The sequence below is a fragment of the Convolutriloba macropyga genome, chromosome 13, assembly GCF_964194025.1.
Source record: "Convolutriloba macropyga chromosome 13, txConMacr16.3, whole genome shotgun sequence".
In the NCBI taxonomy this organism is placed as follows: Eukaryota; Metazoa; Xenacoelomorpha; order Acoela; family Convolutidae; genus Convolutriloba; species Convolutriloba macropyga.
The window spans coordinates 47164869-47190968 of record NC_134480.1 but is presented as its reverse complement, the minus strand read 5'-3'; the positions used below and the strand labels follow the sequence as shown (position 1 = coordinate 47190968).

Sequence of the window (26100 nt, the reverse complement as noted above, 5' to 3'; positions counted from 1 at the left end):
CTATACTTTGATAATCTTGGCCGTCTTCAGAGCTGCTGATATTGTTTCTTGGCAGTCATCAATTAAGCTGTTGTAAACACATTGAGGAGTTTGCGAAAGAAAATGAAAAACTAGTGCTCTCTAACTTATTATACTCAAACAAATTGTCTTCTGCTTCTTTTCACATAGTCGCTTTTTATGCTACCGATGTATTCAATTCTCTTGAAACCGCCCTACAGCTGCATTTATTGCTCTGATTTATAAAATTTCTCCTCTCAACTTTTATTATGTTCGTTTTTCGTTGCTTAGTTCAGCTTTAACTCCAGCAGACTTAAAAGTTTTCATACCTAATCAGGATTACCAAATTTTTTTGTACCCGGATATTTATTTTGATAACCTTGGCCTTCATCAAATGTGCTGATATTGTTATTTCGCAGTCATAAATTGTGCTGATGTAAACATATTGAACATTTCTCAATTTGAAAAAAACAAAATGAGAAAACTAGTGCTATAAGTTTTTATACACAAACAAGTTCTGTTCTGATTCTCTCACTATATTTGCTTTTCGTACTGAACTTCGTACGCTTTTCGAAGTTCAGATCTCTTGAAACTCTCTTAGGGCTGCATTTTTTGCTGTTTATTAATAGTTCTCAACTTTCACCATGTTTGCTCTCTATCGTTTTATAAATAAAACGTTTCCTAATAATTGATCTTCGTTGCTTCTTTTGACCTAAGCGTTGGGAAATATTCGACAGTGAAGAGGAACATTCAATCTTAAGGTTTCCTTGTCAATTTTTTGGAAAAATTGCCTAAACACACCTCGTTTTTTAATTCTGGAACCTAATTACTAGTTAACGAAAAATTTTCCTATTGTGAAACGTTATCTAGAGTTTGTCATGTCAAACGCGTCACCTTTTCAGACCAATGTCCGAGTCCGACAGGAGCGAAATATTCTCTTCAGAAGAGGAAGGTGAAAAAGTGTTCTTTGCAAAAATGTCAGATTCAAAGAGGGTCAAAAGAGCTCGTTTCGAATCCGAGGACGAAGAAAATGAAGCAAACAAGTTATCAAAAAACTCAACTTTGAAAAAGAAGAGAGCTTACGTTGAATCTGAAAACGAGGAAGAGTTAATTGAGGAGAGTTTAATCGAAAAAGATACTGACGCCAGCAATGTAGTAACTCCAAGCGGCGTAAACGTTGCAAGCTCTGCAGTGCCTTCTGGTGTTGGATCTTTGATACACCCAGTAGTCGATTTGTTTAACTCTTCAGTTGACACAGTATTGGAAGAGCACAAAAACAACCTTAAGCAGCTTCGCATTAAAGAAAAAGCATCGAATCGCGAGTTTATAGATTCTCTCCACCACTACATGTTCGGTGAAGGTGCAGCTGCCAGTAACGATCGATCCGCGTCTCCAGTAATAGTGAATGGTTTCAATTTGATGGAGCTGCAAGCGGGACCAGAGCCATCGAAATTCGGACGCAAGTTAGGGAAAAAGATTTTCGGAGAAAACTCTGACTGCCTGCTTACTACTCACATGATAGGACATCAACGGTCATTCTCCGAAATGCGGGAAAAAGTTGACGAGCACCTGGAGGAAGCTTTCGAAAGTTAGGCTTAGTCAATTTTTCATTATATTCACAAAATGCAAAATTAAGCAAATTTGTTTTCCTGCTAAATCTGAATGCCTAGATTGAAAAACGTTGAAAAAATTTTACAAATTTTACTGGAGCGTTCTGCAGAAAGACCTAAGTGTTCATTTAAAATGACTTTTATTCTATCTAAAACTCTGTGTGATATATAATCCCGGCTTTGATTTATTGTTTTTGTTTCAGAGGTTGTCAAAGCGAAGTATCCAAGACAATCGGAAATTGCCTTTCGTGAAGCCAGAAATGCCGCAAACCAAATGGGCTTAGATCTTAGAAGAAAATGAAATCGTCACCCTCACTGGCAAGACCTCAACGCTTTTCTCTCCAACTCAGCTGCGATTTAATTAATAGGCAATTTTTGATTTGTAATTTTCTGCTGTCAAAGGTGATTTTTTGTGTTTTTAATGTAAACGATAGTTTCTCTAATCAAACAATAACTCTGCCGTCTTCTGTTTTACACTTTGATTATGTGAGTTTTAGGTCGAGCTGTTATATTGAACTCGTTTTATAAAAAACTGTTTTGTACAACTAAAACAAAATTGTTTTTGCATATGAATCGACAGGTATACAGGAGTTCACCATTGAATTTTTTCAGATGAAATGAAATACAAGAATAAAAGCTTAATTTTGGCTCAGTGTGATGATCATGTTACATCTTTTTTGGTTCAGCGAGACGATTTACCTGTGCTGTCTATGGTTGATAAAATAAGTGAGTCAGAATATTCAGAAAAACTCACCAATAATGCACTTTACAAAAAATTTGATTCTTTGCTGCGACAAAGTTACCTTGAGGCGAAAGAAAACAAGTTCGAGTTTCGGCCGGACAGTTTTGGGTGGCTATGGTTTGCATTATGTTGGTGAAAATGTACTCAAAGCTTTTCAGTCAAACACTTTAATCTCAAATCTTTGGGCAGCTTTAGAAAAGATTGATACGGAAGATGAAGACAAAATTAAACCAATCTCAGTTTTTAAACCGACTGATTTTTGCAATCTGTCGCAAATAATGGTCGGCTCTGTCAGATTCGTGAATCATTCTTGCTTTCCCAATTGCGAGTACGAAGTAAAGGATTGGAAAAACCGTAAATGCGTAAAACTGAAAATATTTCCGGGATATCGATCCGGAGAGTGAATTAACGGTTTTTTACGGCGATTCATATTTTGGAGAGCAGAATAGTGATTGCTTGTGCCCTCATGTCGACAAACACAATAACACTACTACTACTCTTCCTGCAGTTCAACTTTATCTAAAACCCCAGCAAAAATCAGTTGAAGCCAATTTAAGGTCTCGATTTATCAGAAAAAGGAGAAGAAATTATGTTGGCTTTGATTGCAAGCGAATGCGAGTTAGAACAGAATTAAGGGCGTTCGATTCCGACAGTTCGGATGCAGAGACCTCTTCAGACTTTTCAGTAGAGACCACACAATCTGTTGAAATTTTGTCCGATGCAGATAACAGGCAATTAGCAGCGTACAATCAGATTTCTTCACCGCAAGTTGTTCACCCACCCCTGCCTTCCATTGACGATGTGTCGACCATAAACGCTGATATGGACGACGCAAGTGTTTCGTCTGCCGACGGTTCTTCTTCAAACGAACTCGAGCCCGCTTCAGATGCCAACTTCAGGCTTTGCATCAATGCTATTACAGCAAAGCACGGCACATCTGATGCGGAAGCGAGGGACTGGGTCAAATTGGTAAAAATTGTGAGTTTTCGCGATGATCTTCCCAGCTTCAAGACCATAAAAAAACAATTTCATATAAATAAACTTGCCCTTTCGGCAGTCGTGAAAAAGAATGGCGATGGCGAATTTATCAAGTTGAATTTTGTTGAAGAGCTACAAACTTTATTGAAAGATAACATTAATCTCTTTTATTCGTACGATTCGAGCCGCGAGAAGCACAGTGATTTGCAGCTACCTTCAGCTTTTAACTTTGCCACAAAAACTATCGATGTGTTCCTCATTATGAACTCAGATGGTGTGCGGCTCGTGAAGTCGTCGAGTAAATCGTTGTGGCCTGTATGGTTTGCGATAGCTCTTTTCCCACCCGTGAAAAGGTCTCTCTTCGAAAATATTGTTCTAGCTGCATTGTGGTTTGGTAACAACAAGCCTTCATGGGACGAGATGTTTCAGGTAAATTTTTCTCTAATACGGAAGTACAAAAACGAAAAATATATCTGACATTTTTTTCAGGTCATAAAGAACGATCTGCAAACTGATTTTTCCGTAAAGTTTCAAAGCCATGTCTTCATTGTGAGATATCGGGTTGTACTTCTGGTGTCAGATATGCCAGCAACCGCATCTATGCTGACTATGCATCATCATCTCGCCACCTATGGTTGCACGCTATGCCCGGTAGAGACCAAAAGACAAGACCGAATCCGATATTATCCATTCAAACGATTCAAACTGAGAACCGCTGAGATACACAATGAGTGCCTTCGAACACTTGAACGCCAGAGATTGAAGTCATTCAAAGGTGTCAAAGGGAAAAGTTAACTATTCGATTTGATACCGAATCTGCCTTTAGCTGCACCAGTGGACGAAATGCATCAAGTTTATTTGGGTGTCACTAAAGTGATGATGCAAGTTATTGTTGACAAAACCAGGAAGACAGATATTGCAATCGTAAACTCCCTCATAGGAGGCCTGAAGGTAAGAACAATTGAAAATTTTGAAAATTGACTTCTGCGCAGATAAACTATCTCAAGTTTGTTTTTAGTTGACCTCCGATTTCAAGCGTAGTGTTCGAACGCTCAAAGATCTGGAATTTTTCAAAGCCAATGAATACAGAGCGTGGTTGTTCTACATCGGACCAATTCTTTTCAGTTTTTCTGTCAATGAAGACATCTACAATCGATTTCTACTACTTAGTTACTCAATTCGACTACTAATGGTGTCTACAGAACATACTGACAAAGCTGAGAAATTAATTTTTGATTTCCTGGAAAAAACGAAGGCACAGTATTCGGACGTTGTTTTTTCAGCAAATACTCATTCCCAGATGCATTTGGCGTGGCAAGTGAAGCAATTCGGTCCTTTGTGGTGCGCCTCTTCAATGATGTTTGAATCTGCGAACTACCTTCTGCAGTCCAAGTTCACTGGTTGGGTCAATCATTTACCTTTGATAATTGAGCGCTACCATCGGAATAAACAATCTTTGCGAGAGAGTGTTCGACATGACAAACTTTCGGACTACTGCAACTCTCTCAGAAAAACATCGAAATTTTTTCGTAAACGTGCAATTAGCAATGGAGTTCCCGACGACTTGTGCAATGCAGGAGAATTGTTCTACAGCAATTACCAATCCTCTGCGTTCCATTTAGATTCTCTTGCCCATTCGTCCTTGTTTAACAGCTTCAGTTACTTCAAACACAATAACAAACTGCGTTTTGGTCAGATTCGTTTGTTTTTCAACAAAAATGGAGCTGAAATGCTAGCTGTTTATCAATTCAAAGTTGTTCAAACGACAAAATGCCCAACGCCTGTTTCTTGTGAACTATATTCATTCGTCAAAGTTGAGAAAACAAGAAAAGTGTACACGCTGTTTGTAGAAGCGATCCACGAGAAACTTCTTCACATCTACGTCAATGATATGCATTTTCTTGTCTCTTTGCTTTCTCGTCTTGAGCATGATTAACCTTTCAAAGATTCCATATTGTTGTTGATAATTGAAAATTTATTCGAAGTTTTCTTTATTTCCAAGTTATTAAAATTTGCGGCTTTGATCAGTATATATGATACCTATAAATGATTTTGAGTAACAAAGTCCGTTTATAGAGGTTACTTTTTATAGAGTCCTTTTTACCAGTGAAGTTCTTTCTTCTCAAGCTGTTTTTTGGTGTTATCTTGAGGAACTTTTTCCATATTTTAGATTAGGTTCAGTTTTTTTCAAAAACTCAGTATATCAGGATCACAACGATATTGTAAGATGATAATGCCTATTTTGTTCAGTCTTTTTGATAAGATATGCAAGAAAAAATTATGATTACTTTAACTTTTTTACCTTGAAAATAACATTATTATGGCACGGCGAAAAAGAATTCTACGAAATCTGTTTTTTTCAATGAAAAGTCATGATTAGGATACAAACTGATCAAAGATTCTTAGCTGCTTCAATTCATGGTTTTTGACGTGGCTGGTTTCTGCTGTTAGCCTTATACTGTTTTCATACGAAAATCTTGCCAGTTACTTTTTTTAGTACACTTCTCCTGCAATTTTCGTTTCCTATTAACCAAGTAACCACCATAAATGGTTTTCTTGAAAACCATAAACCGACCATTAATGGCTTTCTTGAATACCATGAACCTTCCATAAATGGTTTTCTTAGATACCATACACATTCCATTTATGGCCGTCTTGGATACCATAGAGTTACCATTAATGGTGATCTTGGATACCATAGAGTTCGCATTAATGGTTATCTTGGATACCATAGAGCTTCCATTAATGGCTATCTTAGATATCATACACCCGACCATTTATGGTATCTTGGATACCATGGTAAGATCATACACGAAAATTTGGCCCTCCGTGGATGGAACCATAAATGGTCTTAAGTATGGTATCTAAGATGGGGCAACCCGGGCTGTTGGCAAAATTTTTCCAATTTCAGGAAGAGCTCAATTTTCAGAGCTCCAATTCTATGCACGGGAACTCTTTATCCCTATTTAAAAACTCTATCTCCGCTGGCTGTTTTTCTGTTTAGTTTGATTGATCTTTTGTATAATTAAAGGATAATTCTAATTTTTTTAGTAAAATTTTTCTAATAGACCTTTTAGTTGGTCAAAAAAATTGATATTAATTTCATTACAACAAGTTTGTCAATTATTTTAACTTTCCTGTCTATATCGTTACAAAATTCAGTTTGCAATTCACAACTGATTTTGTAATATTTGCGGCTAGACTGGGTAGGCAATCCCAAATTGAATTATAGTATCTTTGTAATATTTTAAAGATTTTTTGGGAATGGTTTATAAATTTGTTGAGCAGTAATATGGCTCTCGGAATGCCTCGCTTTAGATATTATATCTTCGTTTTTGGTCACAGTAATCCTATGGTGTCGCTGTTAAAATCGCAACATGATAAGATCAAAAATAAAAAAAATTCATTACTATTAATATGCTCCTCCGTTATATACAATATATGCTTTGATACATTGACTATACGACGATTTGTGACTTAACGTCTCCTAATTGTTATTACATGTTGTAAAATGAAATTATATTAATAAGTCAACTCAGCGTTTTTTTTCTGAGAAAGCTCATCTCTTCATTTTATCAAGTAAAGATAAATGCACTAGTATGTTAAATACTACTAGCAGTTCTTGCTAGATTGTATGTCGTTGACCATAGATAACTCACTTGGAAATATTCAATTTTCTGGCAATTTTTGTTAATGGTTTCTTCAATAAACCTGTTCAAATAACTTTCTGTGTTTGCAGGTATATTCGATTGTGCTGCTGTGGCCTGTATTCCATTGCAAAGACGTAGCAAGTGCTATTGGGAAGTTGAGATACGTTTTGGACATCGATAGGGATCTCACTCTACAATTGGACACTTTGTCTCACCAGTTGACTCAACTGCAGCAATCTATTGACCAAATAAGGAAACATGAGCTTAAGAGTCTACAAGACATGCTGCAGAACAGAATTCAGGATTTCCAGGTGATAATTGTTGTACTCGATATCATACTTCTTCTCCGTTAAACAATTAATTTTGTTGAATTTTATCCAATGGCAAGGAAAGTCGTATAAGGTTCTATACACAGCAGACTTACTGATCATATAACTGTGTTGAAGATTAATTATTACAAATGAAGTCTAATTGTTCCGACCCTCTTGAGGGGGGAGGAACTATATACTCAAATGGGTTTTTTTGTTCCGTGAACTTTCGCCGATCGATATATTCATCGTAGAGAGTTGAGACTGGTATCATTAGAAAGCTCGTCCAGCGTAGAATATGGAATTAAAAAGATTTTTTTATTTTTCGTTTTCTACAGGGAGTTATCGAGGTTTAAACTTCTGAGAAAAGATAGTGAATTCACGTTGTTTTTATTCACATTTTCCGGAATTTTTGCCTGAATTTTCGTCAATTTTGCTAATATTTGTTATAATTTTTAAGAATAGTGCCGTTGATTTTATTTTTGAAGACGAATAAGCATTGTTGATTGCTTTCTTTAATTTTTTTTGTCAAAAAATCTGGATAGACATTTCAAAATTTAGCCTTTTTCATCAAAAACAGCACGAAATAAGCTACTTTAGTCCACTTTGATTAAATTTGCCGACAGTACACCCCCAAACAACACTCATACAATCTTCGTAGACTCAGAAGGGGGCTATTTCTACTTCAGAGTCCGCTGAGAGTGCTCTGTAATTAAAACTTTGCCGTTTTTTGCTAACTTTACTCGTTGAATATCAAAAATGCAGAATTTATTTTGAGTTTTTCACTAATAAATTATCTATATCTACAACATTCGAAAAATTAATTGTTCCTAACGGACAATAAACATTAGCAGGGCTAGTTTTGGGCCATTCTTGGACTGTTACAATCCAAAAAAATTTGGGTAGTAATCAGTCGGTCTTTTTTTTTTAAAAAAAGACATTTTTTTTAATAATAAAGAACAGAACATATCAAATCAAAGCTCAGGAGTGATAGGTCCAACCGATTCACTTACTAAGCAGCTCCAAGGTAATGCATTTAGTTTTTTACTCGAAAATTTATGGTCGTTTCTTTTCTTAAAAATAATTGACTTTTCAACAAATAATGGCTTAATTAACTTTTCCTCTATTTTTTTCTTTATTTGTTCAACTTCCAGCTTAGTGTCAGCAAAGAAAGAATGCTTCTTCTTTCTACTGATTTAACATTCATTCTCGGTTGCAGGTTTAAGCCTGAAGTTAATGTTTTTTGGCTTTGATACTACAAGATTTCAGATTTTTGTTTATTTTGTTATTTGCCAGTTTTTCACGTTTTCTAATTTGGTCACATTATCACATTATTGACAGTTCTCATATCACATTATTAGCGTTCAGAATAATGCACTAGAACATATTAAAATCCTGAAAGATATACATTATCGTTTTAACGGCCTGGACGCCTCTTTCTTGAAGAAATCAACTGAATTTTTGAATTTTGTCTTTAACTGTCATTTATACTTTGTCGTTTCGGTCGTATGAAATTTCTTGTATAGTGATAGCTTTCATTGGCCTTTCATGAAAGAACAGAAGAACCGATATTCTGATATTAGTAGATAGCTGAAGGCTTTCATGACTTTGAAAACAATCGTTATCCAAAATTAAAAAAAAACTTTTTAACTTCGCAATTTTGTTCTTTTTATGTTTCTTTTCGTTACCTAATCTCGTTAGTTAATTACAGGTCAAATATGACATTATGGGTGTCAAAGGAATAAAAGGGATTGGTGTCCCAAAATCTTTTTGTATAGAGTTTACTGACCTTACTGGCTTCGACACCGGTTTTTCACAAAAAAAAGTAAATTAATTTGATTTTTGTCAAATTTGACGTCCTTTTTGTAGATGCAAGAAATTTTCTGGATAATTGCAGGTCTCGAGGGCTTTCTATTTATGAATAAACAACCCTATTTAAATAGTTCTTTTTGTATTCAATGCCTTTCATGACATTGAATGTAATTTTGTTTCGGAAAAAAAATTTAAAGTATTACATACTTTAGCACTTCGCTTTTTTGTCTACTTGTTACCTAGTCTTACTAATGAAAGGCCAAGTACTACATTATAGCTGTTTGAAGAAGGCGCAATCGAATATATTTTGAGGGCCAAAATATGGCTTGACGGTTTTGACAGCGTTTTCTGGCAAGTTTCAATTGAAATTTTGTTTGTTTTTTTTTGTTGTTCTTTTCAGCCGCTTTAAAAATTGAATAAAGACAGGTCCTAATGCCCTTCTATAAAAGCAGTGATAATCGTAAATTTGTGGTAATATTAATTGATTCCTACTGGTATTTATTACTTTGATATTAACTGTTTCAAAAAAAAAAATTTTAATTTACTGTTTTTGTTCTTTTTTGTATAATTGTTACCAAACCTTTTCATGAACTGGTCGCATATTTTTTTCTGGTGATTTATAATTTATTTTTGTTTAGTTTTAGGTTATCTGACGGTATGTTGACTTTGTTATTAATTTTAGTTTTTAAGAGGGACATAAATTTTTTGATATAATTAATGTTTGTTGTTGTTGCTGTTTGATCTAGCTGTTCGTCTTGACTCGCTTTCTTAATATTGACATATTACAGCAATCTAATGCATCAATTTTAACTCCACTGAGTTATTTGCTTTGGAGGCTATCTTATCGTTCATACAGAATTATTTGAAAAAGACTTGGGCTTTTTTGGGATTCGCAAAAAATAATTTTTGGGTTTTTCTACCTGTTCCTCATTTGGTAGACAATTATGCCAAAATTGTGGATGGGCGGGGTCGGAACTTTATGTGCCATCGCACATTACCGAGCCGCCTTGTCGGTTTTAATATTCAAAAAATTGATCTGGAATCGTTTCAAGTGTAACCATGGTCACAAGATTCGTCACGAGATCTTTCACCAACTATGTAGTGAGAACATAGTGAGCACCCAAATAACATCCTCAGCATATCCACTTAGTATCACACTTTTATATAGCACGCTATTCCTATGAGTCTTACTTATACTGTAGTACACACAACCATATACTTCCTCTAAATTCAAAACCTGAAAACCTTCACAAATATGAAAATAAGCAGGGATTGTGAATTTGTGTAGACTGAAGAGAACTTGAAGCATCCAACAGACCAACTGCTAATAATCAAAAGATTTCACGAGAAGTGGAAACCTGTTCACGACACTCTATCCACAAGTGAGGCTATCAAATCCATTACAAGTCTAACTGAACAGTTGGCATCACAAACATATCTCACAAATGAGGCCATCAATGGTATTCTCAGACTACAACACACGTACAACATTCCAGCCGTCAATTTCTCAATTGGTCTAATTGGGAATTACAACTCAAAGCTCAAAATGGCTTCTCACGATCTACTAGACCTTGGTAAGGACAACAAATCTTCCGCAATAGGGCAGCAAAATGTTATATCAAACAAAATCCATTTTTCAGAAATCCTTATCCCGTATTTTGCGCATTTGTTTTACTGATATTACTCCCTTTCAATCAGACTTAATTTTGGGACGCATTTAGATTATGCCTAAAAACCAAATATGTTTTGAATAGAAAAATTCAATAAAACATCGATTAGCAAAATTGCGTATTTTTCCAAAAACACTAACCCGTTCTTATGCAATCTCTCTCATTTTTGTTTGTTATTCACAGAACCACAAAAAATCGCTAAGTTTTGTTGGTGCAAGAAAAAAAATTAACTGATTCTGCCTGCTTACTGCCAAAAAATGATCACTAATTTTTAGTTTCCTATTTTTATAGTGAGTGCTATTTGAAGAGTGAAACTCTTGTTGAAACGCTTGTTTCCCTTTGCTCTTTTCCAATTGGGTGACAATAACTTGAAAAGTACTTCCCTCTCCATGAGCCAGCCCATGAACTGCCAAACAGGCAGCAGAGAACAACTATTGGGCCTGGGCTAGCAGCATTATAGCTCATTCATGAACAGTCACTATTGAAACTAAGTGTGCCAGCCAATCAATAACAGCAAAAAAATTACTCAAATTGAAGACTCGACAGTCTTTAATGTCTGCCAGTACACTAAACTTTTTTGAGAGCACAAAAAAGATCTTGTAACAGTTTGCCAGCTGATGATAGGAAGGCAATTACATTCAACCCTCGCAGCTTCCGGAAGCGTAAACCCGAATGCTCAGCGGTGCTGATGTCAATGGTTGTTTCCCGGGCCAAGTTTTCACCCGGAATCCACCCCTAATTAGCGGTGCTCAGCGTGTAATACGTATTCCACTACTATTTATCGGGGAAAATAGTGTAAGAGTGTTACTTCAAAAAATATTACACTGTATTTAGACTTTTTTCTGCACTTTTTTAGGGGGAGAAAAGAGTGTAAATTACCACTACCATTATAACATTACCATTATAACAAAATGTAAATTACACAATTACCATTATAACAAAATTCGTCTAGCTAGAAGGAGTTGGTTGGTGCAATGGTCAATGCACAAAGTGAAAACGGCACGTTTGACAGAGGGAAGATGGGGGATTAATCCTCACTTCCTACTTCCACTTTTGGTTTTTAAAATTAGTCTTATAATTACACTCTTCCACCCTTAATTAGGCGGAAAAATAGGGGTATATCTTTTGATTTTTAAACTCTTTTCCCCGTTATTTGTGGGGAAAATACAGATGAATACACTGTAACATCAAAAGACAACATAACGATTCATAATTCATCTATTGGTATTGTGAACTCTCTTGCAGCGACATCCCTCGATCTTGGAAAACAGAAACGTGGTCACTTCATACACTCAAACTGCGGATTTACAGGAAAGACAATTTTTATTCCCCTTGTGATGAGCGGATTCAAACCTTGCAAGAATCTTCCAAGATGATTCAAAACTTGCAAGATTCTTGCAAGAATTCTGCAAGATATCAATCCAAGCAAAAAATAAATCATGTTAGAAAACACCTTTGAAGCAAATTATTGTTTCTTAAACAAGTTACTAAACCGAATTCAATGAAAAAAATTTTTTTAGCTCGGATTCAAAATCCTGCAATAATCTTGCAAGTTTTTGAATTCTGAAAAAACTATTTGTATATTTTTGGTAGCTAAAAAAAACTGAAAACCAAATGAACTGACTCTTATCGAACTTTTTGATGAGCAGAACTGATTCTAATTGCCCTTTTTCCCTACACACCTTTTGAATGGCAAATCTTGCTGACATCTGGGGCTCCTTACGGTGTTTTTTTCAGATCAATTTTACTGATTCAGAATCGATTTTTGAAACAATTTTTATTACAAAAAAATCAGTTTTTTTTGCACAGAGCAGCACTCCGCATAATAATTTCTAAAATCAAAAACAATCGGTTTTTTTGCCTATATGTTTTGGAGACTATTGTCTGTATAAAATCGATTTTATCTACCTCATTTCCTTGAGCTTCATGTTAAAAAAAATCAACGCGAGCTTATCAGAACAACATTCTTACAACGTAAACGCTTAAAACAAGTCAGTCAGAGAAACCGGAAATTAGAAGTTATTTTTTTTCATTTTTGAAGAAATACAAAAGGTCGGCTCAAGTAGGCGGCATTTTTGCTCAGACAACTATTGACTCCATTTTTTAACTTTGTGCGCTTTTCAAAATACGATAAAAATTTCGGACAACGCTTTGATGGGCAACTGGAAAGGGAATGATCAGAGCCCAGTTGGCTTGAATTTTGCGAGTTAGTAAGATTTCGAACTAATATGATTGTGAAAGTGATCTTCCTATTTAGGTATCCATGCCTACCAGCAAGAGAACTACGCAGCCTGCTCCCAATATCTGCAATTAGCTGAACAACATTTACTTCACAATGGTCAACAAACTATTTCACATTTTTCTGGTAGCAATGCAGCCTCTGCATGCGCTGACGTCACTTGTACACAACCATCAAATGCACAATCAGAAAGTGATCCAAAAACACTCAAAATGTTGGGAACCATTTACGACTATCACCATTTCTGTCAAATAAAACAAGGAAACTACAAAAATGCTATAACACTCGCCGAAAAAGCGCTGCAAATTCTCACAAATAATGAGCGCATCAAACAAAATGTTGAAATAGTAAAAGATTACATAAGACTTAAGGTAGAGCCTGAACAGACTTTTGAAATCAATCGACGTAAAGAAGACGATATATGCAAGCATGCCGCTTTTCCTCAAGCCCAATTTTCTGACAATGTTTCTCGAAATCAAAACAGACAAGCATTCAAATTCAAAATCTGGTCAAAATGTAACAATTATCACAATAATAGAAACCCAAATTTGGTCATTCAACCAATCAAGCGGGAGATATTATCCCACATTCCTCAAATTGAATTCTGGCATAACTTTCTATCAGATTGCGAAGTTGAGGAGCTGAAACAGTCGGGTCTGCCTCAGTTAGAGAGGTCAACAGTCGCGGGTGAAAGCGAGTTCGAGACCTCAAACATTCGAGTTAGTCAGTCAAGTTGGTTCTCTGATCGACTGCACCCAAATGTCAACTTAATTTCAAAGAGGATAAGTGACGTGACCAACTTAACAATGGAAACTGCTGACGACTTACAAGTTGCAAATTACGGAGTGGGGGGCCAGTACGACGCACATTACGATTTTGCAGTTGAAGAGAGTTCGGTTCTCGAGTCATTTCTAGCAAATGGAAACAGAGTAGCAACTGTTTTGATGTATCTTTCGGATGTTGAACTCGGAGGAATTACAACTTTTACAGAGTTGGGTTTGAGTGTGAGACCTGAGAAAGGCTCTGCTGTCTTTTGGTACAACTTGAGACCAGATGGGAGTGGAATTCTGGAAACAAAACACGCAGCCTGTCCAGTGATTGTTGGGGTTAAATGGATTGCTAACAAGTGGCTCAGATATCATGGCCAACAGTTTGTGTATCAGTGCTCGATCCATATTTAGCTCAATCCCAATGAAAACAAATTTTCATATAAGTAGAATAGACAATACCGCCAAACACCCCCCAACAACTTCTAACAAGTAGAAAAGATAAAATCTTTTTTTCCAAAAAAAAAATTAATTTCACAGCTCTCTAATAATTTTTATTAGCAAAAGGGCTTGAAAGAAAAAATGATATTTTGAAAAATGAGAGCAGTCATTGACGGTGTTGTCTCATTAACTAGTGATTAGTATTAAATATTTAACATTGCCAGCAAATTCTATTTCTGAATATATATTTTATTGGAGAAATAATAGAAAAGTAAACAATTAAATGTTCTTAATCACTAACTGAGTTTAATTCTATAACTTTCAGCATGACTCCCAAAAGTTAAGTGAGAAATGAGAAACCAACAGCGTGCACTTCGAGCTAATTTCATAATTCGAGATGAAACTTTGGCTGGTAATTTATATAAACCGATTTAGTGCAATATTTTCCACCCATAATCAATTAACACTCAATTGAATCTTCAATTGCTCCGAATTTCTACCTGCCCCTCCCTCTAACCCTGTCAACACTAACCTAAAGGTTTTCCGGCTTAGGATTTTAATCTTCCTCAAAACTGCAATAATGGAAATGGTGACCACGTAAAGTGAGAAAATTAGACAAGGTGTCACTGTCAGTTTAAACGACAATGAAAATAAGCAGCTGCAACAACAGAGGCAACAGATACTTGCTGTGGATAACATGTCAAGATTCTAGTGTTCTTTTTTCAAGTATTCTAATCCCCCAACCAGATATTGACAGTGAGTAGGTTCACATTATTGATACCTGCACGGTTGAGGTGGATGTTCAACCAGTGCTCTTTGAAAAGTTTTGATAAAGAATCAATACTTTGGATTTAAAATTCTCTTAAGTTAGGATTTTGGTGAATGATTTCCAGGTCGACGAATTTCTTGCCTGAATTTATTGTTCGGTAATCTTTTGATTAAAAAGGTGATTTAAAGCCAGGCGGGCGAATCTGGCACGTACCTGGATATAATTCCTCTTGTAGATCCGGAAGCTCTAGTTGGACTGCGTCTTTGTTGTCTGAGATCGAACAGCACAAAAGAGCCAGTGTCTTCATTCCCTTCCAATCCCACATTACTGCTTCCCTGTTCGTCCGATATGGCTGGCAGAATCGGGCGGGGTGTGGGACTCCGGATAGCAGTGAAAGTTGTCCTTTTGGAATTGGGGTCTTTGTGGGTTGTTCCACTTGGACTTATGATCACAGGAAGTCTTACGGGCAATTTGGGTTGTATATTTTGGAGATTTTTTGAACTAGCAATGTCCATGAACGTTTATTAAAAGATCAGCTTTAACAGATTGGCTTATCTGATAAGAAAAAATGTCGTTGAATTTTAGTGTGATAAGTTGTGAATAATCACAGGATTGTTACTATATAATCAGAACACTGCATAGACAAACAGGAATGGCTAAGCTGAAAAGCCACCAAATTCATATAGGTGGGACCAAACACTCGTGCAAAAACGAAAAGAACTGTTTAAAACGACTATTGGGGTTACTTTTATTGCTTAAAATAGTACTAATGTGATCAAATAGAAACTATAGAGACCTTAATTGCAAAAGTGGTTGATTGAATTAAAAAGTGGTAACCAATACACACATTGTGGATATAGAATGACATTGCATTAGAATGCTTTGTTACAATTCTAATCTGACTGCCATAAAATTCTTTTGAGACCAGTAGAGCGTTGAAATTTCAAGGGTAGGATATAATACCAATGAAGCGTTTAGCACAACTTAAACAATCATCAAATTCACCTGTTCACTTTTACTATTCTCAGTCACGTGACACACAGTCTGACGTCACTGGAGGGATTCGCCTTCCTGGGTCACCCATCACCCAACACAAGTTTCCTTGATTTCTCTCCTCAAGGTCTTATATGGTTCTTGGTAATCTTATAAACTTAAATTGTGATTCGTACCATTTCTTGGTTACCTTTCAAACATTTCCGTCACAATCATAGAAAATTCATGCATGAATTGATAAAGACAAAAAAATGCAAGATATTAATTTTGGAAAATGATGTAAAGGTTGGCTGGAAATGGTACAATGTCATATATGACATATGAAACATTGATTGAATTCACGTATAAAGTAGTCAGAGGGTAATCTAAACTAAACGAATCTCTGCCTATGCAGTCCACCGTTTCACTCTTTAAGTGCGCTAAAAAACTTTGCTTTGTACTCCTATATTTAAAAGAGGATTGTGATACATGCGCCTTTCAAATATATTCTTTTTTTGAATGTGTTCCATACAATATTTGTAGATCAACTTCACTCATGTGACGAAAACTGCTCAGGACACTGAAGCTGATTGAATAGATTGATTTGACTATGTCTTTCAATTCAAACACCTCTTATCACCAACATGTTCACACTCCCAAGCAAAAAACACCAATCCCAGTTCACGTCATAGTCCAAATGATTCAATGCCATTAAATGCTTGGTATATTTTCCGTTTGTGCCCCCCCCCCCCCCCCAGTACGCAATGCAACCCCCATTTATATAGATCAAGTGCCATAACATGGTAAATCATTATGTAAAAATATTGCACGTGCGTCTGGAGGGTGCAAATAACATGCCTTTTAAATGTTTTCAAATTTACTTCCAATTGGAATTGTACATTTTCCTTTATTTCGCTTTTGCCTTCACCACTTGTTTTCTTTAATTTTTGCTTTTCACGGTTTCACTTTTTACGTTTTAGCTTTATCTATTTTTACTCGTTTATATTCAATCTATTTAACTTTGCGTTTACTTTAATTTTTACATTTGCTTGTTTTTACCTTGTACATTTTACTTTTATTTTACGTCTTTACTCTTTTCGTATTCACTTTCTTAACTTTTTGTCAGTCATATTTTTCAACCTCTACAATTTTTATTTCTTTTTATTTGTACATAAGATCTTTTTAACGTTTTTAATTTTGTTTTTTTTTCATTTTTTTACTAATCTTTTCTCAAAATGTTTTTTCATTCTTTTTTTAAATTTTTTATTTTACTTTCTTCTAATTTTTAATTTTTTTCTATTTTACTTCAACGTTTTTCTCCTTTTTGCGCTTTTTTACATTTTAAATTCTGTTGTTACGTTGTGGCTTTATTTAAATTTTACTTTTCACGTTAACACTTATATTTGTTGCGACCCCTCTCGAGGGGGGAGGACTATATACTCAAATGGGTTTTTTTTGTTCAGACAATTTCGGCCGATCGATATATTCATCATAGAGAGTTGATAATGGTATCATTAGAAAGCTTCTCCAGCGTAGAACAAGGAATTGAAAAGATTGTTTTGATTTTCGTTTTTTACAAGGAGTTAGCGGGGTTTAAACTTTTGAGAAAATAGAGTTAATTCCGTTGATTTTATTCACATTTTACGGAATATTCGACTAAAAATTGGAAAATTGGCCAATTATGCTAAAATTATCTAAATTTTTTTAAGAAAGTGTTGTTGATTTTACTGTTTAAGACAGAAAGAATTCTTGGCTACTTTTTATTTGATTTTTGTGTCAAAAATTCTGACTAAATATTTCAAAACTCGTATTGTCAAAAAAAAGCACGAAATAAGTTCCTTTAGTCAATTTTGACTAAATTTACACACCCAAACACCACTAACAAAATCTTTGTAGAATCAAAAAGGGGGCTATTTCAACTTCAATTTCCGCTGAAAGTGCTCCGTAATTAAAAATTTGCCATTTTTTGCTAACTTTTTTCGTTGATTATTAAAAACGCTGCATTTATTTTTCATTTTTAACTAACAAAATGTCTATATCTATAACATTCGAAAAATTAAGTGTTCCTAATGGACAAACAGCAGTAGCAGGGCTAGTTTTGGACCAGCCGTGGACTGCTACAATCCAAAAATAATTCGGATGGTAATCAGTCGCTTTTAAAAAAATTCGATCTTTTATATAATAATTAAATAACTGAGCAGTTCAATACGAAACTCACTATCGATAGGTCCAATTGAATTCCTAAGTAGCTGCAAATCATTGCGTCTAGATTATTACTTAAAGCTTACGGTCGTTTTGACTTTTAAAAACATTTGATTTTTAAATAAATAATGGCTTATTGAACTTGGCCTCCATTTTTCTCTTAATTTGGTCAACTTGTAGCTTAGAGTCGGCAATGAAAGAATGCTTATTCTTGCTACTGCATTAAAATTAAACCATTAGTGGGTTTTTACGCCTTGAGTTATGGTTTTCTTGCTTTGATACTAGTAGATTTCACATTTTCTTTTATTTTTAGCTAATTGCCCATTTTTCATTTTTTCCAGTTTTGTCATATTATTACGTCATTGACAGTTCATATATGATATTATTGGTGTTCAAAATTTAGAAAATTGATAATTTTATAATCATTAAGATATAGATTATGGTTTTAACGGCTTCGACACTACTTTCTCGAATAATTTCATTGAATTTTTAAATTTTGTCTTTAACTGTCGTTTCTAATTTGTCTTTTTAGGCTATTGAAATTTCCTTTACAATTACCCGGTTTTATTGGCCTTGCATGGGAGAATAGATGAGCCAATATTCTGATATTAATAGATAGCTGATGGCTTTCATGACTGGGAAAACAGTTGTTTTCCAAAATAAAAAAAACTCGTTTTAACTTTGCAAATTTATTCCTTTTATTGTCTGTTTGATACATAGTCACGTTAATTACAGGTCAAAAATGTCAATATTTTGTCATGAGAAGTTGCCGAATACCTACAGGTTTTAAAGAATTCGTTATGAGTTTACTGGTTTCGACACGGGTTTTTCACAAAAAAAAAGTAAATTAATTTTTGATTTTAGTCAGTCATATTTGACGTTCTTTTTGTAGACGTAAGACATATTCGAGACAATTGCTGGTCCCAAGGGCTCCTCTTGGAAGAATAAACGAACCTGTTTGAATATTTGATATTGTAATTAATGGCTCTCATCTCTTTGGAAATATTTTTTTCGAAAAAAAAAACAAGTATTACTTATATTTGTTTTTGACATTTTGTCTACTTGTTACCTAGTTTCATTAAAGAGAGGTCACATAATACATTATCGGTCTTCAAAAAAAGTGCAATCAAGCATATTTTGAGGGCCAAACTATGGCTTTAGGGCTTCAAGGGCGTTTTCTGGCAAATTTTTAACTGATTTTTTGTTTGTTGTCTGTTTTTTGTTCTTTTTTGTAACAGCAGAAAAAATTGAATTGAGACAGTTCTTAATTCCCTTGTTTAGAAGCATTGAATATCGTAAAATTATGGGATACTTTATTAAATTTCTTATGGTTTTCGTTACTTTGAAATTGTTTTTAAAAAACTAAGCGAATTTTTTAACTTTACTGTTTTTGTTCTTTATTGTCTAATTACCAAGCTTTATTATTGACTGGTCCAAAATCTTTTGCAATTTTTTTGTCTAGTTTGAATTTTATCTGACGCTATTTTGACTTTGTTATATAGTTTTGTTTTTAAAACGGACAAAGTTTTTGATGTAAATAATGTTTGTAGTTGTTGTTGTTGTTTGATATTGCTGTTCGTCTTGACTCACTTTCCTATTATTGGCATATCTCATCAATCTAATGCATTATTTTGTACTCCACTGAGTTGTTTGCTTTGGAGGCCATCTTTTCGTTCTTACACCATTTTTTTGTTGAAAATTACTTGAATTTTGGGTTTTTCTATCTGTTCCTCATTTGGCAGACAATTATGCCAAAATTTTGGATGAGTGGGGTCGGAACCTTATGTGCGATTGCACATTACCGAGCCTCCTGGTTTCGAACTTTATTTTCAATTGTTTAGCATTCTTTTACTTTTTACATGTACAATTTTACTTCATACATCTTCAATTTTGACGTTATTTTTCATTTCTCAGGCTTTTGTAATTTAGCTTTCTTAGTTTTTATAATTCCATTTTAATTTTTATAATTCCATTTTAATTCCATTTTTAATTTTAATTTTTGTCTATATTTTTCCTTCTTACGCCTTTTAAAAAATATATTTTTACTTTTCATTTAATTTTAGTTCTACATTCAAGTTTTACACTTACTTTCACATTTTTTACGTTAGAATTTATGATTTTGAGTTTTACATTTGTACTTTCCTCAATTTTCTTATGATTTTTCATGATTTTACTTCGTCAATTTTTATACTTCTGTTTTCGTTTTCATCAATGCTTTTTACACCTTTGATTTCTGCGTTTTAACGTTCGTTATATTTTAGAGGTATACATTTTTACAATTTCATTTGCGTTTTGTAAAGTAACCTTCAAAAACGCTGTCATAAAAATGAGTTATTATATGGCAAAGCAGTTTGAAAAACAGCGCCTGGGGGCGCAAAGGTTACATGTCCACGAAGCTGTGAAGTGGTTGCGGGGGGAGAGGAGGCGACAGAAACGATCCTTCGTTTTCAGTCCAACAGTTTCTAATAAAATTTAAAATGATTTCAATACAGCTGGGCAACTCCGAACCCTAAAAATTTAGGTTGGTTATCTCTTAGAAGTTGCATTGAAACAAATAATATTACAGTCTAGCACGAAGACTATAACTGTTGTGATCGGAATTCGTATTGTATGAAAATTTGAATAGAATCGTTTTTATCACTTTTCCCTATTACGTAAATGTAAAGATAATTCGGCTAGAAAACCTACATCTACTAGAAAAACTAAACCTACGACGATTGGTTCCGAAAAGTGCAACATTTTCTAATGCAAGCACAAGTTGAAGCGCTTTAATTTTTGGGCCGGTTTCTCTTCAGCCAGCTAGCACTCTTGATGCACTTTGTCATTGACATTTGTTGTTGAAAGTTCAAATTACTCATAAATCATAACTCAAATCTGTCATGACTATACACTCAGTTATCCTAAGCTCACATACGTACACTATTACTAAACTTGTATACAATTAGCATGATACAAATTGAATAACTGAACAACACTTAAAAATAAATCAACGCATATACTGAACTATGATTGAACTTCTCCATATGTATGATTACGCATCATAATCAACATGTACACTTTTCGGAGGTGTTTTTCTTGTTTACATAATGGGCAAATATCCACTTATCTAGAAAGCTAAGCAATGAGGGGGTGTACAATTAGATTACAAACCTACTACCTACATTTAGCTGATCCCGTTTTACGCTGGGGATGCTTATTCTGGCCAAGATGATTGACACAATTGCCTAAATTAGCATTAGGGTCACGGCCGAAACCACCTTCTTTATCAAACCAGGTACACTATCTCATCACCATTGTGACCTTCCCGGACTATGAGTACACAAACTCTAACAATTTAGTTCAAACTGTTTCTAATTGATCTCTAAATAGTTTCAATATATCATTGTACCATTTTTTTTACTCACATGATTGGCCAGTTTTCATTCATTGACAAGTAGGAGGAATTTAATTGGCTGAGATGGAGAGCGTGAGAATAGATCGCTGATGTCTAACATATAGACATAATGGCAAAAGGTACGTAGTTAAAAAGCTGCAATGCAATCTCGAGCGAGGCCTTCCCGTCTTCAAAGCACTTTTCCAATAAAAAACCTTTTTTTAATGAAATGTTACACGGAAAATCATGAACAAAATCAAAGCAAATAAAATGCAGGCTTTGATTTCCAAACAAAATTTTATATCAAGCAATTTAGTACTTACACGAGGATTTGATGTAAAAGTGTAAGATTAGTATAATCTATAAGAGAAGCTGTCTATGGTGTCAGCTCTGTATACTCTAATAATCAAAAGTCAATTAGGCACAAACATCAATAAACTTCTGAAAATCGCCATTGTTACCATTTGTTTCAGCCCCCGTTTTGACCAGAACTTCGATGCTTCATACCTCGGTGCTGACCTTAGCAAGTTCACTTTAAAAAAGTATGCGCAATTTGTCGCGCATAAATTTGCATTTTCGAGAATATTATTCCCCGACCCTTACTCTTGTACAAAAAATTCAAATATTCGATAGCTTTGCAAAATTGTATCTTCAAGATTAAATGAATTTGCAGACAATTTTACAAAATTTTTTTTGTCTTGATCTCCGATGAGTACCTGATTTCGAAGCGTTACTCTACTGATTTTTATTGGTAAACGTAGTTGATGCAAGGATTTCAGGGTCTTTTCCGTTTCTGCCCCCCCCCCCCCCTCCCCAGTACATTACCCACAAACGGAAATGCATTATATGTTAAATATCACAAGAAATGCATTTAAAGGAATAGGTTGTATAGCAGTTTTCTGTTCCGTACCAAATAGGGCTCGAACCCAAGCACCTCGTTTAACAGTCATAGGCTTGATTACTTACGCTACCGATCCCTTTTTTGCTGTGTTATGTTGCATGTACAAGGCTTGAATGCTGTCATCATGTTTAAGCGCCTAATCTTTGCTTGTTTTAGCACTCCTTAAACGTGCAGCCTAACGTAGTATATGCGTTTTGTCAAGCATGTAGAAGCTCATTATCTGCACAACTATTAACATTTGGAGATTGGAACAATTACTGTGCAAAGAGCAAATACTGACTGCACTTGTTATTCAAGAAAAAAGAAAAATGTAGGAGCCCAAGTAAACAGAAGACATGAGTAAAATTCAAAAACAAATTCCTGACAACCTCAATGTTTGCTGTTCTCTAACAAACAAAAGATTCAGAGAGTTTGGTCTTTGCACAGTATTTGTTCCGACCATCAACAGTACTAACCTTTCCCTTTACAATACCCTGACACATTTCTTCTAGTGCAGTCGAGTCACTTATTTCGACTTCAAAGATGTATCTTGTTTGGACCTAAAAGAATTCAATAAAAGGAACTGAACATTTTGTACTTTTTTTCTATAATTTCGGAGTTGATTCCTGTTTTGCTTGTAAGCTCGAGGTTAGAAAACTCCTAAAGGATATCAGGTTGCCATTCACTTAGCGCAGAAACTATTTCAGCTTGCTTTTTGGACTCTTCAAATGGCATCGAAATGATTAGTTCAAAAATCTGATGCCATATATTTAACTTTTACATGGCTAACCAAATTGATCATTTTAGTTTCAAATTGAGGACATTTAAATGTTGTTTTGTAAAGAAGTTGGGTAATGTGTCACTATCAAGATCGGTCTGCATTTTTTCAGTCTTCGAAACCAAATGAAAATGGCATTTTTTGTCACGCCCAGAGTGGATGGAGGACACTTAATTTCGGTTAACGGTTTCAGTGGCATTGACAAAATTCAACAATGGGTCTCAAGCAAAACGTGTTTTTTGTTCCCATTCACTTTGGCGGTGGAGGATCTATATGCTCATTGAGTTTTTTGTTCAATTAATTTTCAGCGATTGATATATTCATCACACATTTTTCAGTGGAATCATTAGAAAGCTATTTAGAAAGCCATATAAAAAAAGACACAATCATTGTTTACACAGATAACAGATGAGGCCTATTTTTACCTAATGTTCCTAAGAAATTGTCCTGGAACTAATATTTCAGCAGCCTTTCGCAAATTTAAAGTTATATATCAAGTTTTAAGGTTTCGGGCCGTTTTAGTCGAGTGGTTTAAATCAGATCTGATATTTGTTCAATGAAAATTTTGTTTTCTGAGTAAAGATGGTTTTCATGGCTCCGGCCATCTTTTCTTGTAAACTTTTACCGAACTCTATTTTTTCGGGCATTTGATCTTCTGCTGGTACTCATTTAATGGAATCTAATTAAATATTTGCAAGGAAATATTAGAAAGATTTCAGACGGTTTTTGACAAATATAAGTCGATAACTATCCAAAAACCATTTTTGATATCTTTTGGTCAATTTATTTATTTCGGTAGCTTTTCGGACAATTGTGTTTTAATGGACAAGCAGCACTCGGGAAAGCAGTTTTGGTCGAACTGTTGAATTTACATTTCATAAATATTCAGATTGTAATGGGGCGCTGTCAAATAGTTTGCCGGTTGTTTTTTTTTCGCTTCATAATTTGGGGAAAATTTTTTACAATTAGCTTCCTAAGCATTAACCCGTTAATACATTACCATTTAATTGAAAACTACCTTTTTCTCCCAATCTTAATTCTGCCAACTTGCAGCGTAGTCTCAGCAGAGTTCACATTTTCTTTCAAGTGAATTAGCAATGTGCTTTACATTTTCTTTTTGTACATTTCCCAATTTCCCAAAGTTCGCTTTTGCTGTCTTGTTCGCTTATTACATTAAGGGCACATTCATGACAAGGCACGAATTTTAGTTTTGGCGTTGAATTTTTAGTGAAGCTTTTGGTTTTATAGGCTTGGACACCGTTTCTTTGCATATATGCTTTCAGTTGATAGCTAATGGTTTTCATGACTTACAGCTAAATTAAAACGTTTTTTTAACTTAGACCTTTTCGTTTTTTGTCTACTTGTTTGACTATTCGCAATGAAGAGAAGGCCCATCTTTATGTTCCTTCCCCTTTCTGATCGGCATTTTGTATGTGTGAACTTGATCAAGGTTGCTGCTGTTGCACTGGTTCCTTAGTTGCATTTGTATAACCAGTAAAAACATAGCCGGCAGATTGCCGGAATAGCTGCGAAAGAATAGACCTGCGTGCCATATAATAGAGATAGAAACAGATACAGATCTAAATTGAAAAAAAAAAAATCGACGCCGCTCAAAAAACTAGGTAAAAAACATTCAGCGATAAATTAATAAAGCTTGTTGAAATTCATTCCGCAGAAGCCTCTTATTAGTGACCTCTACTGCACAAATGAGTTCCTTTGACCTTAAACACATTCAAACTAAACTTAAGTTTTAAAGTGCAAAAGTGATTTTATTGAGTGAGGTAAGTCACGTATGATCAAAATCTAATTACGCAAATAACCTAAAAACTTTTGCTAAAGCGAGTGAGAAATGACGTCACGCGCGCAAATGCCGTCAGTTTGAGGAAGAAGTCATTCAGAAAATTTGACTTTTTCAGCTTTGCTGTGTGAACAAATGTAAAACGAAAAAAGAGCGTCAGACGACGAAACAAAAAAAAAACCAAGAGCACCGCAATATAGCTTCGCTCAGCTTACAGCTTCGCAGCTATAAAAAATAAGATATATTAGTGTGACTGACCCACAAATTGCTTGTGGTGCGCTGACCCTTCTATATCTACGTCATGGTGGGTGTCCCGGGTTAGGTTGACCCGGAAGGGCACCGTTGATCAAGGTCAACACTTTCCTCCGATTCCAGGGTTTTCAGTACTTTTTGACAATAGAACTACATTTGGCACTACTACGTTGAAACTACACGAAACTACACACATGCCATATGAACTCCTAATGGTAGGAGCTTTTCATTACTATGCGCTGACATTACACTCCCTCAGCCTTGACCTCAAATCCACTGTCTCTAACTATGTCTTTAGACTGATTTAAAAAATTATAAACAAACATTGAATTCTCAGCAAAAAATTTACCTTTTTGCCGAGTAAAATTTGTCCATTTCATCAAAAGGGAAAGTAATCATTTTTTATCAGAATCAAAAAATAGACGCATGTATGAATCACCAACATCTATCTAAATACGTTACGTTACTTTCTATACACCAACAAATTTCATAGTTGCAATAACAATAGTAAGATAATGCATGGGGTCGCTTATGATTTTCGTACCAAAACAAAACGAAGATCAACAGTAATGAACATAATGAATTTATTATCTGAGAGTAATACAGCAGCCTCTTATGGAAAGAAAGCGAGAGGATAAAATACATGAAAAGCAACTTCTATCTTGTGTATTATTGCATTAACAAATTCAGCCATACCCCATGTTTATGGACACTATACATTTCTCACAATTCAAAGAATTTGAATTGTATTGGGGCCTTGCCTTTTTATGACCCGAAGAGGATTTGATTTAATGATTTATTCTATAGTTTTTTTTATCAGTGACTTCTCCTCCTTTCAAGTCAAATTCCGTGACAACAATTA

The 26100-nt window shown here is 34.9% G+C and overlaps 2 protein-coding genes across 2 annotated transcripts in view; one reads left to right on the top strand and one right to left on the bottom strand.

Moving 5' to 3' along the window:
- Positions 1-14243, top strand: part of LOC142351493 (prolyl 4-hydroxylase subunit alpha-2-like) — a 49852-nt gene extending 35609 nt beyond the window's left edge. Inside the window, exons 2-4 of the mRNA XM_075403538.1 lie at positions 7067-7288; positions 10386-10671; positions 13025-14243. Of these exons, the coding sequence (XP_075259653.1) occupies positions 7067-7288; positions 10386-10671; positions 13025-14187 (1671 nt within the window). The 3' untranslated portion in view covers positions 14188-14243. The remainder of the gene's footprint in view (positions 1-7066; positions 7289-10385; positions 10672-13024) is intronic.
- The window catches only part of LOC142351494 (uncharacterized), a 67960-nt gene extending 51896 nt beyond the window's left edge, over positions 1-16064 (bottom strand). The window contains exon 1 of the mRNA XM_075403539.1: positions 15197-16064. Within this exon, the coding sequence (XP_075259654.1) occupies positions 15197-15498 (302 nt within the window). The 5' untranslated portion in view covers positions 15499-16064. The remainder of the gene's footprint in view (positions 1-15196) is intronic.
- Positions 16065-26100: the final 10036 nt, after the last annotated feature.